The 15,891-nt window shown below is 46.8% G+C and overlaps 1 protein-coding gene across 1 annotated transcript in view; it reads right to left on the bottom strand.

The window, feature by feature from the left end:
* MUC4 (mucin 4, cell surface associated) overlaps window positions 1-14,536 on the bottom strand; it is a gene marked incomplete at its 5' end in the record, with an annotated part of 58,603 nt that extends 44,067 nt beyond the window's left edge. Inside the window, one exon of the mRNA XM_079921417.1 lies at window positions 14,455-14,536. Coding sequence (XP_079777543.1) covers window positions 14,455-14,536 — 82 coding nt within the window. The remainder of the gene's footprint in view (window positions 1-14,454) is intronic.
* Window positions 14,537-15,891: the final 1,355 nt, after the last annotated feature.

Raw genomic sequence — 15,891 nt, 5'->3', positions numbered from 1 at the left:
GAGAAAGCCCGCGCACAGCAATGAAGACCCAATGCAGCCAAAAGTAAAATTTAAAAAAAAAAGTAAATAAATAAATAAATTTATATATATATATAAAAAGAACAGAACTTAGTGATAGAAAAACAATTGAAAACAGAATAAGGCCAAAAGTTGTTTTTTGAAGACAAAATAGACACACAGTTAGCAAAAGGAAGGAAATAATGAAGAAATAGAAAATCTAAACAGACTTACAACTCATAAGGAGATTGAACCAACAAAGAAAAGCACTGGACCTGATGGCTTCACTGGTGAATTCTACCAAACACTTAAAGAAAAACTAACACCAATCCTTCTCAAACCTTTCCAATAAATTGAAGAGGCAGGAACACTTTCTAACTCATTCTTTTAGGCCAGAATTACCCTGATACCAAACCCAGACAACGTTTATTGATAGAAAAGTTGATAAGCAAATGTGATATATACGTACAATGGAATATTATTCAGCCTTAAAAAGGAACAAAATTCTGACATATGCTACAACATGGACAAATCTTGAGGATGTTATGCTAAGTGAAATAAGCAAGTCACGAAAAGATAACTATTGTATGATTCCACTTATATGAGGTACTTAGGCTGTCAAAATTGAGACAGAAAGTAGAATGGCAGTTGCCAAGGGCTGGGGGGCAGAGGGAAGTGGGGAGTTATTGTTTAGTGGGTATAGACTTTCAGTTTTACGGATGAAAAGAATTCTGGAGATGGATGGTGGTGACAGTACCACAACATTATAAATGTATTTAATGTCACTCAAAAACAGTAAAGATAGTAAATTTTATGTATGTGTATTTTACCACAATTTAAAAAATTGAAAAGAAAGGTAATTGAGGACTTCCCTGGTGGTGCAGTGGTTAAGAATCCACCTGCCAATGCAGGGGACTTTGGTTCGAGCCCTGGTCCGGGAAGATCCCACATACAGCAGAGCAACTAAGCCCATGAGCCACAACTACTGAAGACCACGTGCCTAGAGCCCATGTCCGCAACAAGAGAAGCCACTGCTGTGAGAAGCCCGTGAACTGCAAGGAAGAGTAGCCCCTGCTCGCCGCAGCTAGAGAAAAGCCCACGTGCAGTAACAAAGACCCAACACAGCCAAAATAAATTAATTAATTAAAAAAGAAAAAAAGAAAAGTAATTGAGAAAAAAATAGGAAATCTGAATATAAACTATTCCAAACTGAATCGTCAGTTAAAAGTGAAAAAGTCCATCCCTCACAAAATGTAGGTCGAGATGATTTTATAGGCAATTTTCACCAGATATTCAAGGAATAGATAATTTCAATTTATACAAACTCTTCCAGAGTTTAGTAAAAGAGAGAATGCTCTACAACTAATTTTGTAAGGTTAGTATAATACCAAGATGCAAAGACAGTATAAGAAAGGAAAACTATAGATCAGTAAATCTCAGTAATAGTATGGATGGAAATGTCTTAAACAAAATATTAGCAAGCCAAGTTCAATATTGGATTTATAAAAAATTATATCATGATCAAGCTGTTTAAACCAGAAATACAAGAAAAACATAAAACTTTATTAAAGTATATAAATCATCATATAAACAGAAGGAAGGGAAAACATGATCGTCACAACAGGTGCAGAAAAACTATTTGATAAAATTCAATACTCATCCCTGTTAAAATTCCTAGCAAACTAAAAATAGAAGTGAACTTCCTTAACCTGCTCAACAATATCAATAAAACCCCGTAGTAAACATCATACTTAAAGATAAAACATTGGAAATATTTCCTTTAAAATTCAGAATGAGTCCAGGATGCCAGCTATAACAACTTCTATTCGACATCAGGCTGGAGGTCTAGCCAGTGCAATAAGATAAGAAAAATAAACAAAGGTATGAAGGTATAGAGAAGTTTTTTTGGTATGGAAGGGAAGAAATAAATGTGTGATTATTTGCAGATGATATAATTGTTTACATAGAAAACTACCTAAATTTATAAATCATTAGCAAAGTTTTACATATATGACCAAAAAATTTTTAAATGACTGCATTCCTATACATCAGCAAAAAAAATTTTTTTGGTGGTAGTGTTTTTGATAGTGACAAATATAAAGTACCTAAGAATAAATCCAACAAAAGATGTGCTTAATCTTTATGGACAAAGTTATACAATATTGAAATATATTAAAGAAGACATACTCATTATATAAAAATTGTAAACTATAGATCTTTGAAAGACCAAAACTTCATAATCTCACTCCCCAGACAATCACATTGTTATGTGTCCTTCCAGGATTTTTCCTATGTTTTAAAAAATATATAGTTCAAGTTACCTAGCATATATAACTTTGCATTCTTTTTAAAAATTTTACCTGATATCATAAGCATTTCTTCCTGCTTTATTCTTTGTACAGATAGCCTGAAGAAAGACAAATCTTTTCTGTCTCTGATAGTAGTTCTTTCTCTTCCTCCTTTTGTAGGCATGGAAGAGCTGGCTCAGGGGGATTGGGCCAGCTAATGTCAACAGCAAGATCTTGGGTGTTTTACATAAACACCACTGGCTGAGCTCTGGAGGTCCCCTTTCCTAACAAAGCCATTCCCTCAACCTGAAAACCTGCATTGTTACCATTCCCATTTCCCTACAAACAGCAGCAGCACAGGGGCAGGTCTTTCTCCTAGAACACTTCCTCCATTGTGTCCTGCTATAACCCCCTGTCTGTGAAATAATGAGAGCTCAGGGAGCATGTGCACTTTGCTTGGAAGTTTTTCCTTAATAAACCTTATTTTATGCTTGTTCCATGTGTTGCTAGTGTGTGTGTGGGTGTGTGTGTGGGGGTGGTGAGAGAGAGAGAGAGAGAGAGAGAAAGAGAGAGAGAGAAAGAGACGGAGAGAGTCTGTGTCCCTTGTGGAACATTGGACATCACCTTTTTACATCAAATAATATTCCCATAATTAACTTACTGTTTGACACTTAGGCTGTTTACTATAAATAAAGCTTCGATGACTATCTTTCTGTATGATATTTTGTTTTGTTTTCATTATTTCAGCTCATTGTCTCAACATAAATTTCTGTAAGTGGAATTACTGGTTAATGCTGTTATAAAAGTCTTCATGTCATTAATACGTACTGCCAAATTTCTTTGCAGAAAAGCTGTGCCAATGTACAGTCCCACTGGCAGTATATGAGCAAGTACATGTTTCCCAATACCCTCTCCCTTTGAGAAAAATCTTGTTTTGGCAGTACCAATTTTAGATATTGTCAAACAGGGCTGTGTCCTTTTGAATCTTTAAAGAACTTGCTAACCACGGGCTGAGTTGATTAGAGTCTCCTTTTCCAGCGTATAAGAAGGCAAGTGAGCCCCTTCACGTTGATGACAGAGTTTTACTGTTAGGTGCAGTCTTAACAAGTTTCTAAATCTGTAGGGCTCGTTATTAGAAGGAAGAGATTAGCATTAGTTACATCAAAACTACAGTACTGTATTTGTCTTTCACCACCATTTAAACAATGTCTTAAGACGCTCCTTCAACAGATTATTCAGCTATTTATGAAAACAATTTGCAGATAACCCAACCTGCTAAACTTGAGTAGGTTATTCTTAGGCACGAAATCCTGGTGAGGGAGGAAGGCTATAGAGAAGTTGTTATCGGTAAGAAAGTGGTTCTCAAAAGATAGGGTGCATCCAAATCCCTGCGGGAGCTTGTAAGGATACGTTCTGGGTCCTACCACCACTTCCAATTCCCCATGTGTGGGGTGGGATCCAGACACCTGCATTTTTAAAAAAAATTTTATTATTTATTTGTTTATTTATTTATGGCTGCGTTGGGTTTTCGTTGCTGTGTGCGGGTTCTCATTGCGGTGGCTTCTGTTGTTGTGGAGCACGGGCTCTAGGCGCATGGGCTTCAGTAGCTGTGGCTCGAAGGCTCTAGGGCACAGGCTCAGTAGTTGTGGCGCACGGGCTTAGTTGCTCCGCGGCATGTGGGATCTTCCCAGACCAGGGCTCGAACCCGTGTCTCCTGCATTGGCAGGCGGACTCTCAACCACTGTGCCACCAGGGAAGCCCCAGAAACCTGCATTTTAACATGTGCCCAGGGTGATTCTGATACAGGTGGTCTATGGGCCACATTTTAAGAAACACCGTCCTTAATGGGGCTTCTCTGGTGGCACAGTGGTTGAGAGTCCGCCTGCCGATGCAGGGGACACGGGTTCGTGCCCCGGTCCGGGAAGATCCCACATGCCGTGAAGCAGCTAGGCCCATGAGCCATGGCAGCTGAGCCTGAACGTCCGGAGCCTGTGCTCCACAATGGGTGAGGCCGCAACAGTGAGAGGCCCACATACCGCAAAAAAAAAAAGAAAGAAAAAAAATGAAGAAACACCGTCCTTAAAATGATAGTATCTGCTCTTAACATTTTTTTGTAAGCTAAAACCACCTTACTGAAGCCACAGATATTGGGGGTCTTGACCACGCTTTGTTCTAAAGAATATTCCCAGCCTTATTCTTGCTGCTCAAGCTTTGCTTGAATGAACTGACCTTGTCTTTTAGCAGAACTCAAGTCAGGCTTTTCAGTTTTCATCAGATTGTTAGACAGCGGAAGCGCGTCATTCTCACCCTGGCCAAATACGTAATATATTTGCAGAGCAGAGAGCTGAGGATTTGACTGTGGAGAGTTGATATTTGAGAGAAATATGTTTCTCCTCTCCTCTCCTTTCCTCTCCCCTCCCCTTCCCTCCTCTCCTCTCCCGTCCTCTCTCTCCTTTCTCTATGACACTCTACCTTCTACTTCACTGAAAAGACCAAAGCCATCTAACTTGATCTCCTTCAATGTCCCAAGAACCTCTCCACCAGGAGATGTCTCTGTCTTCACCAGGTACCTTATTCTACCTAAAAAGAAAGGCTAAGTCTTCACTGAAAGGCTGTGTACACGCATGCACATACACATGCCCAGTGCCCTGTCTGTTTCCTCCTTCCCCCCTCAGATGGCTTAGTCCATCACTTCTCTCTGTCTGAGGGTCTCTTTGTGCATTGCTCCTTCTCTTCTCCTGACTATCATGCCCAGGTCTTTCTTGACCTAAAATAAAAGTCTCTCATCCATATTGTGTCCTCCACATCCCTATCTGTCATTTCAGATGAGCATCCTGACAGAGGGGTCTACACTCTCCACATGTTCTTTATCATCTACTCCTTACACTCTCTCCTCCACCTCAGTCACCTTGCTGAAAACACTTTCCTCCAGAGTTACCAGAAAACTCCTTCCTAAGCACCAAAACAAATTTTCTTCTCTGTTCCCATTAATTTCTGTAAAATTTGGCACCATCCATTCACTCATTCAACAAACATTTATTGAGCATCTACCTCAATAGTCTCTCCCTGACCAGTGTCCCTTTGGTATTTGCACAGTATTGCCCTCACAGAAGCTGAAAGATTCTTTCCTCCCAACACGTTCCTTAGGTTAATTGTAACTTCAGTTAACTGAAGATATTCAGATATTCAGGCCAGAAATCCCTGAGTCATCTTTGATTCCTTCCTCTTCCTTGTTGCCAGCAACAGAGTTTGGGACCAACTATTATTCCTCCAAATTACTGTATTTCTCCCACACTGTCTCCTGTTCACTTTGCTGTGTTATCCTCATTAACTCTTGCAGCCACCTCTTAACTGCTCTTCCTGATTCCTCCATTTCCCACCCTGACTCTTAGCTTCCATCACACCACTGCTGGGCTGATCTTCAGCTATGGGGACCAGGAAGGGGAATTTCTACTATCGCCTCCGTAGCAGGGATCGCTTTAGAAAACACCTGGATTGCCTGCCCTAGAAGGCAGCTGCTTGGATCCTGAGGGCAGGGTCTCATTTTTTTATCAGAGCCATGGAGACTGGTGGCTGGAATTGGTCCTGTCATCCTCTCACTACTGACAAGGAAACCAGGGTCCTCAGAGGGAGGCCACTTGGTGCTGGCTGATCTTCCTCTGGTTGTGGCTGAGAAGAGTGTTTGAGAGTCTTGTCAGTGGCTCTGTCTGCACTGCAGAATGGTTTCTGTAATGAGGAATCCCTCTTACCCAGGCATTTCTACCCTGTTGGCAGTTTCTGTGGAGATACTGTCTTCACATCAAGTTCTTGAGTGTCAACTGACTTGTGATTAACTGACCCACACCATTGGGAATAGGAATTTATTTCATACTTCTCTCATCAGGCATATTTTCACTCTATAAATAATAACAATTTTGATACCACATATTTGTGGAGTGCTTTATAGCTTCTCTTAGTTAACAGTACCCCCATTTCACAGATGAGGAAACTGAGACTTGGAGAGGTTAAGTGACTGGCCCAACATTGCATACCTTGTGAGGGACAGGGCTCAGCTGTGGGGCTGTCACCAAGTGCATGGCCTCTCCACAATTTGGGCTCTTCAAACGCTACCTCAGGAGAGATAAAGTAAGGGACGGTGACTGACCTGCCTGAGCTCTTGGCCTGCCACATGCAGTGGTCTGAGCCTGAGAACAAGTCTGACACATTTTCAGGGGCAAGTGACACCAGGAGGTTTCTGCCAATTTTCTTGGTGTCCCCTTGTCTGTGATGATGTTGGAGTGAGTTGTGATGGCTGTTGACCTCTTGCAGTGATAAGACTGCTGTCAGAAGACACGTGTCACCTAAAATGGATAGTTTTAAAGAAGTTCTTCCAGAGGAGGAACCTGCATCTAAGGACAGTGAGGGCGTCAGAGCTGGCACTGAGGTGGAGCATTCCTCACTCGGAGTCCTGGAACCCTCCATGGATTTCTCTGCTACCACTGCAGTCAGAGGTCTCCCCGCAAGGCCGTTATTCTTCTCCCCTTGAACTGTGTCCGGTGGGAGATGGCCAGCTCTTGCCCCTGTGCTCTCAGGGCTGCGGGGACGGCCAGCGTGATGGTGCTGACAGGCCTCATTTCTCCTGTGTGGCCCTCTGGTGACTCCAGAGGTATGAGGCGGTGACGGGTGTGTTGTTGACTCAGGTGAAGGAGTGGTGGCAGAAGCGGTGAGATAGTGGGAGATAGCGTTCCCACATAGTGGTGACGTCACTCCCTGAGGAGAAAACAAAACAAAGCCTGTGTCTTGCTGACGTGCATTGTGGCCAGAGGCTTCTTCTTCGTGCCTGGTCTGTTTGTCTTGAGTTATTCTTGGAACTGGAGGTGAGGAACCCATATGCCATTTCACCCACAAAGTTTCACTTTGCTGCTGTTATTTCCTGATCTGTGGGGCTCTTCACTGGGCTGTGCCTAGGGCAACATAGAGCCAAGGAAACCACCCAACGGCAAGATTCACCTTGAAGAGAAAGTTGACTCACAGGTGGGTGGCAGGTGCCCTGAAAATTGTGAAGAAGTTGGAGGAAAGGGGCAGAACCACCCTCCTTGCCATGCTATGCCGGGAGACCAGGGCCATTTGTATGTGTGTCAGCCTCAGAATCGGCGTAGCCCCCCATCTTCAACGGGATGCAGCCTCAGCCCCTCCCACAGAGGAGGAAGGAGGGTGTAGAAACTGCTGCTCACAGAGAGCTGGGTCTGCACTTCCCAGGATCAAGGATGAAGACTGTCATCCTCTCAGACATTCTTGGTGACCAAAGGCTGAAATTTCTGAAAGGTTCCTGGGCTGTGGGTGATTTCAGGCTTCTGCCCCTCTGTGGTCAGGATTTGGGAGCTGGAGACTTCCCAGAGCTGTCCCTCAGGGATGATGGGTGGGTGTTAGGTAATGGATGTGATGGCTGTTGGAGCCCCTGCTATAGGAACTGTGACAGGTGACAATGGAGCTGGTGGCTGTGTTTGTGTTCCTGCTGTCAGAGGAAGCAGAAACTGTGACCACTGTTGTGTCTGCTGGGTATCTTTCCTCCATTGTTCCTAGAATTCATGATGAGGAAAGATGCTAACTCAAAATGCCCTTAGGATAACTGATCTCAAGATATCTCCAGCACCTAGAACGATGGCTGGCATATGGGAATTACTTCATAGACATCCGCTGAATGAATGAATTCATGTGTTCCCATCCCCTAGTCTTTGGTCCCTTTTGCTGAGAGAGGGTGAAATGGTATCAATTTCTCCTGTGACTGTCACAGTGGTCCCGGGGTCAGGAGACCAACACGACGGCTGCAGCCTGGGCAGTGTGAACACTGCTGTGGCAAAAGGTAGCCAAACTCCTGAGGGCCACCCTTGGCTAGGAGGGTGGGCCTGCCTCGACTGGGGCCAGGGAGAGACAAGCTCCGAAACCAAGATATTGGAAGCTGGAGATGGGACTTCTGAGGCAAGGAGGGCATCGAGGAAAAGGAAAGTTGGAGCTGTGCCGAGCAGACGGTAAGAGCTAGGTTGTGACGCTTCTTGACTTGGTTCCAGAGTTTCTGGGGTTATCACCAGGGCAACCTTAGTGCTGCTACACCTAATGTTTGCTACACCAGACATTAGGTCAAATAACCTGTGGTGATATCCAAGGTGAAGAATAGGCATTGTTTGGGGTGTGACTTCAGTGGGTACGGTTGGGAAGGAGAGATAAAGTTCTTGCTTTGAAGCCAAATGGGAATCCAATTTTCTTTGATGTTATTGACCTAATTTTTTTTGCAGTCAGCTCTAGGAGATTGCTCCATTTACTGATGAGGAAAAGAAGGGAGGCTTGAGAAAGCTGTAAAGACGTCAGTGAATTTTCCGATACCCCGGTTCCCTCAGAACATAGGTCAGCTGGTCTCTGACTTAGGGGAGTAGGGAATGAAGCGGGAAGATGATACGGCAGTAACTATTATGATTTGGTGTTTGTTTGGTTATTTTAGCTGTGATTCCAGACAGACGTGGTACTGCTGACGCCCCCTAACAAGGTCCTTTCTGAGACCGACAGGGACAAGTCAATGGAGACAAGGCCACAGAGTGCTTAAGAGTGTGGGTTCCACAGACTCACAGACATAGATAGAAAACAAACTCATGGTTACTGAAGGGGAAGCGGGAGGGATAAATTAGGAATTTGGGATTAACAGATATACACCACTACATGTAAAATAGATAAACAACAGGGTCCTACTGTCTAGCACAGGGAACCATATTCAATATCTTAAAATAAACCATAGTGGAGAAGAATATGAAAAATAATATATATGTATATATCAATTCATATAACTGAATCACTTTGCTGTATACCAGAAACTAACACAACATTATACATCAACCATACGTCAATTTCAAAAAAAAATGACTGTTGTTTCCAGAGTCGAACTGACCAACATTCACTGTTTGACTTGGGCAAGTTACTTGACCTCTCTGAGGCTTGAGATCCTTATCTATAAAAGTGGGATGATGGTAGATAATAGTAATACCAACGGGGTAATGTATGTAAAATGCTTAGCTCAGTTCCTAAGCTCAATAAAGGGCACTCTGCACTGCCTGTTATCTTGGTCTTTACAAGGTCCTGAGATGCCAGATTGCTGCCTGACAAGGGCAGCAATCCTTGTGACTACGTCCTTATTATGGCAGAAGCTCTGTTTGCTGCTGTTTTTACTGTTATCCACGCCCTTCCCAGATCTCCACTGCTACCCCTAGGCCATCATAGCACCTTCTGCCTGGACTCCCGCAGCCAGCTCCTAACTAGTTTTGGTTTCACCCTTGCCCCCTTCCAATCCATTTCCCTCCATGGTATCAAGAGCAACCATTCCAAAGTTCAGATCTGATCACATCCCTCCTTTACCTAAAACCCCTTACTGTCTGCTCATTTTAGTTCCTTAAAATCCACAATCCATTCCACGGCTTACAAGGCCCTACATCATCTGGACCTGTCTACCTCTTTCAAGTCCTCCAAAGGGTCAAGCTCTTTCCTTACTCTGCACATCTTCCCCTGCCTGGTTCATGCTCCCTTTCCCTCCTCCACTGCTCCCCCCCCCACTACTCTCCCCAACCCCACCAATTTCCACCTCACTTACTACTTAACCTTCAGGTCTCAGCTCACGTGTCCGGCACTTCCTCAGAGAGGCCTTGGTGGACTTACTAATCCAAATGAAGTTTCCCTATTTTACTCTCATCATAATACTTGTTCAACATAACACCACATTTGCAGTTGGGAATTTTTCTGTAATTATTTCATGTCTCTCTGCATACTAGGTCTTAGCTCCAGGAGGCTGGGCCCCATCTGTTCCATTCTTCACTGTGTTCACACAGCACTGCCTAGAACAATGTCAGGCGCATAGGAGACACTCCTTAAATAGTTGTTTAACTAACAAATGTATGAATGAATGAATGAATGAATGAACGAACGAACGAATATCTCAGCACGAGGTGTGGGTGCTTCTGTTCATCCTCCACCAATGAGCAGGGCTGGATTATAGAGCTTGTGTACCACAATGCAAATGCAGTGACCGAGGAGTCAGGGGCCCTGCCTTCTAGGCCCAGCTGCCCTATTTACAGGCTGTGCGGCCTCACACAAGCTTGGGAGGCTGGAACCATGACTTCGTCATCCTTGTGTCCAGAGCATTTGGCATGAGTGGAAATTTAGCAAGTGAATGAATAACCCCACACTCTTTCCTGTTCTGAATTCCTCCAAACCCACTGTCAAACTCCAACTGCAATTTTAGTTGGGGACATCTGTATAGAGCGGAGATGTATTTGCAGACCTTAAAAATGCACACTAGGAGAACCGAGCTGCCTGCCGCAAAGCCAGCACCCTCCGTAGGAGCCTGGCCACGACTGTGGAGGCCTCATGTGCAAACACAGACGCCCAGTTCCTGGGGCTGCTTTGGAGTCTCATGGAAAATGTTGAGTATTTAAACCTCTATGAAATGCCAACAAATTGAGTCCATTTCAACTGAACTCTTCAGTGCTGTGCTGGGGACAGGGACACAACAGTGACTAAGTATTTGTTGCCATGAATTCAGCCTGGTGGAAGGTGAAAGGTTGGAAGTAGGAGGAGAGATGGCTGGAAAGTCCTCAGTCCTGGCCTTGGGAGAGGTGGCTGGGTGGCTGCATCTCTGAAGCATTCAGCAGCACCACGAAACCAGAGAACAGACATGGTAGCAAACTGCTTGTTTGAGCACGTAAAAGGCCGACCGCTTCTTGGCCTCTCCTGGCAATGGAGACGTAAATCACTGGTGTGTCAAACCCTGCCAGGACAGCCTCTGCCTCCGGAGCCCAGAAACCGAGGGTGTGGAGGAGATTGCCACACAAGGAAGCGTGCATCCGCGATGTCAGGGAGCGGGGCCTCTGCCCCACGGTGGAGCTGGCATCAGTTCATGCAAGATGCCACATTCTGAATAAACCGAGCAGACACTTGCAAACCCACAGGAAGATCGGGGGTGGCTTTTTAGAGCTCAAAGATCCTTGGATGAATGGGAATGCCCCCGAGCCAACAGAGGTGCCCTCTCCACTCTGCCTCCATCATCCTCCTGCCCCAGCTTCCCAGCTCTGAAATGCAGTGGTCCCAAAATATTGCCATTTGCAGCAACATGAATGACAGCATCATACTAAGTGAAGTAAGTCAGGCAGAGAAAGACAAGTATCATAGGATGTCACTTACATGCGGGATCTAAAAAATAATACAAATGGATCTGTATACAAGACAGAAATAGACTCACAGATGTAGAAAACAAACTTATGGTTACCAAAGGGGAAAGGAGGGGCAGGGATAAATTAGGAGTATGGGGTTAATAGATACACACTACTGTACATAAAATAGATATATAAGGATCTACTGTATGGCACATGAAGCTGTATTCAATATCTTGTAATAACCTATAATGGAAAAGAATCTGAAGGTGTACACCTGAAACTAACACAATATTGTAAATCAACTATAGTTTAATGCATTGTAAAAGAAAATAAAATTTAAAAAATAACACGCAGGGGTCTGTCAAACAAGATGTTATGGATCTTCTACTTTGTACTAGATATTACTTTATTTAATCTTCACCACAATCCTGGGAAATAGCTTCTTTCCACTTCACTAATTTTGCCAATGAAGACACCAAGTTAAAGTTTTTTCTCTCACAAATTCTGGGCTGGTAAGAGGCAATTTTGACGTGGGGTCTCCTGGCTTGAACTTCCTGCTTTTTGCCATACATTTTGCAAGCCATTGACTTAAATTTGATTGATTTTCCTGTTCAGGGACTTTCTCCTTTTGGAAGCCCACAAGCCCAGGGAGGGTTTCCTGGGGTGGGGGGCAGATAGCCTGTGGAGGGCTTGGGTGCCATTGGTGGCAAGTTGGGTGGGCCTCCCCTAAACCAACAGACAGATTAGAGGTTCTCGGAGAGAAGGGAAGCAGGAGAGCCCTCCCTGGGGCCCTCTGTGGCCGTGGATCTCCACCGTCCTGCACTTGCTACAGTCCCATCACCTCCCAGTGGCTGTGCAGGGCGGTGGCCCCTCGGTTACTGGGCCACTGATAGTATGGGAGACTGAGGCTTATTTTACCTCGTTTTCTTGACAGAGGGCGTGGAATCAGGGTTGCCAGGCTTCCTTCTAAGCCATTCCTGCCGGGAGCCACCTGTAGGCACCAAGTCTCCGCTGGCTCCCTGTCCAGTCCACCTCTGTCCACCCTTCTCTTCCCCTTTCCCCTTCAGGATCCAGGGCTTTTTCCTAAGGAAGCCCTTACACTACAGCACCTTCATGGAAACCCCAGGGTTTCTCCCTTCAACCTGGGGTGAAGGCTCAGACACCTGCTCCAAGGATGACCCAGGCCTGGGTGAGGGTGCTGGCAGCAACGTGGAAGCAGACCCTGGGTTCAAATATAGGCAGGTCACTCGTGAGTCCCCTTCAGGGAGCCAAGGGAATGGGACTGACCAGTTCCCACTTTCCCAGAACTCCCCACCCCGGCAGACGTGGGGCACCCACTGCCTGTCCAGCAGAGACTACTTTTCCCTCCAAGGTCCTCTGGATGCTCAATCACAGGCCTGCGGCACCACCTCCCATCCCACTCCCCCTCCTTTCCTGACCCTGCTCCATCCTGTGCCCTTTCGCAACGCACAGGACTCGGTTCCAGGGCACCCTGCGCGGCTTCAGAGCCATCGTGGGGACTCCCTTCCAACTTCAAGGTCCTCCTCTCGCCCACACCCCATTGCTCCCCACCTGCCTTCCCCTGCCCACTCCCACCCCAGTCCTTGCCCCTTAAGAACTTAGCAATCCAGGGGCCATGCCATCCTTTTTCCATAGGGGAACGGAGGCCCGGAGAGAGATACAATAGGACCTGGTAATGGGACCAGATCACTTAGCAGCAGAGCCAAGACTGGACCCAAGGTCCCTAAATCCAAGCCCCCTTCTCCCCATTGCCCATGGTCATGAATCCTACAGACACCACTTAGTTTACCCCCAGGAACAGACCCTATGGGGCTGGCAACAGAAGGTTCCGAAGGCTCCTTCCGGCCTCTGTTTCCTCACTGTGTGATGAGTAGGGAGGATGAGGGGCTTTGGGTGTGAGGGTGGTGTAGATGGTGGGCGTTCCGTTTGGTCTTAGCCAAGCCCTTAAACATTTCAAGGAAGGTGGAATCTTCCACATCCTTGGCATTGTGCCTCTTACTATCTGTAAGAGAATGTGTTCCTCTGACCCACTGTGTGAGAAATGATTCCTTGGGTGAAGGCTTCCCCGGGCCTGCTGAGGAGGGGAGGGAGCTGTGATTATATCTTTGGTTTGGGCTCCTGACCCCTCACCGTCTCCTGGCCCCAGAAACTTTCAGAAGACTCAGACACCCAGAAATACAGAATGAAACCTGGCCCTGGGGCCAGGGGGGCAGCTTGGAAGGTAGTGAGGAAGGGACAGGGGACCCAGGGGGAGCTTCCCCAAAAGGCCTTAGTTCCAGCTCTAGTTGCAGCTCCAGATAGAGGCGGGCAGGCAGGGTGTAGAGGAGGCCAAGGCCAACGCCAGGGCTATGAGCCCTGCCCTGGGGGCATTAGCCCAAGAGGAAGCTTTTAAACCCAAGTTCAGAGGCAAGAAGCCGACTGCCTGTCTCAGCTGCCCGTCTCAGCTGCCCTTTTGTCCTGCCTTTTTTCTCCAAGCCAGTCGCTTCTTTTCTCCCCTGGTCCTTCCTTTCTATCCTGCCTGTCTCCTCCGATTCCCTCCTCTCTCTGGATGTACTTTGCTTTGATTCATCTGTTTCTCACCTGTCTTTTCCTCTGACTCTATATCTTTCTGCAAGTTTTTCTTCTGGGTGTTATCCAGCTTTCCTGTTTTTCTGTGTCATTCCTTCTCAACTCTCTCTCCCTTTTTCTACAGTTCTGCCTACCTGTCTCTTTCCACAAAATAAGCCCTGGTTCCCCCAGTGAGTTTCCCCAAACCAGGACACTCCCCCATCTCCCTGCTTCTCTCTGTCTCTACATCCTCCTCCCTCGGTCTCTTTAGCGTTCTCCCTCTCTCTCCCCTATATTGTCCCATCTCTATCCATTCACCTCTCTCTACCTCTCTGTCTCTCTCCCCATGACAGACCCCAGCTCCTCGGATGGGATCGGCGACGTCAGCTGCTACCCTGTCCCCAGAATGCTGCCCCAGATGCATCACTTACCCAGGAGCACTGGCCCAAGGATGCAGGAACACAAGCAGCTCAGGAACACCCAGGGGACCCTCCTGCAGTGGACACCCCTCATGGCTCCAGAAAGAGTCCTTCACGCTCCCCTGGGAAAGCTCCTCAGCACAGAAGTGGTAGTGCAAGCAGCAGAGGTGAACCTGTCCCCACTGGCTGCTGGCCTTAAACAGGTGTATTTCCCTGAGGGGCCAGAGTACCAGGGGAAGCGGACAAAAGAAGGTGGGGCCCCTGCCAATCATCCTTGACCCATCTTTCCTTTCCTCAATCTCCACCCCCTTCCCCTACCAGGAAAAAATAAAAAATATAAACAGGCTGCTCTGTTCCTAGTCAGCCTGGGCCAAGTAGCGGGAGGGATGGGAGGGGCATGTAGGGGAATAGAAACCAGGACACACGGAAATGAGGGCCCCCCGTCCTGCCTGGTGTCCTGGGCTGCCCCTTTCTTGCCGGCGTTTCGGACTGCCACAGCGGGAGCAGCCGGGTCATTTCAGGAGGAAGGGCAGGGCAGAACAGGAAAGAGAGGGGCTAAGAGGGAGTGAGTTTGGGGCTGTATGAATAGGAGAGTGGAACTTGAGGAGACCCTAAGAAATATGGCAAGTGGGGGGAACAATGTGGGGTGAGAGGTGGGAATCAGAAATACCCCCCCACCCCGTATGCTACTTGTGGGATGGAGGACTGGGCTCGGAATATCTGCTCAGTGCTAGGCACAAGGTAGACCCTCACCAAATGGTGAATTTCCTCTTTCCAGGACAGGACGCAGCAGAACCAGGGTCCAGAAAGCCCAAGGCAACCTGGGAAAGCTGCTTGAGAGATCTGGGCTGGGTAGTGTGGTAGAGAGTAGAACCTGGGGAGAAGGGATTGTGAGCCCATGAGGAAGTGGGGCTGCTCCTGGAGACCTTGGAGACCAGGGCACCCCATTTTGACTTCTTGGGACTCACAAGCATAACCAAGAAGGGACAGGAACGCCAAACTGAGCGTGTCAGGCAGAGTTTGAAGGGGAAAGAAGGTAGCCGGTATAGTTCTGCAAAGGACAGCAACAGCGATGTTCCCCCACCCTTTGCCACGGTGTGAACCCCTGCTTCCCTGGTTTCTCCAGACTTCATTCCCTGAGTGTGGGGTCTGTGGAGTGACTGGTCCCCAGGCAGGGAGCTCAGGCTCTCACTGCACAGCTTAGGATGAGGAATCAGCATTTCCACGTTCCCAGGCAGAAACCTGGAGCCATCCAAAGACGAGTGGATGGCTACACTGTGGCGCCGTCTCAGAGGACCAGGAAGGCTCCACCACCTTGTCGGCTACTTGCTTTCTGAAGCTGAAATCCCAATTACAGCCAAAGCCCAAAGGCTGGACTTTCCAGTTATAGTGCAACTACTTCAGAGAAGTAGCATGGTCCCCCCAACAGTCCCACCTCTGTATGGATCC

The sequence above is a fragment of the Stenella coeruleoalba genome, assembly GCF_951394435.1.
Source record: "Stenella coeruleoalba genome assembly, chromosome: 5".
In the NCBI taxonomy this organism is placed as follows: Eukaryota; Metazoa; Chordata; class Mammalia; order Artiodactyla; family Delphinidae; genus Stenella; species Stenella coeruleoalba.
This window is presented reverse-complemented; position numbering and strand designations above follow the sequence as displayed.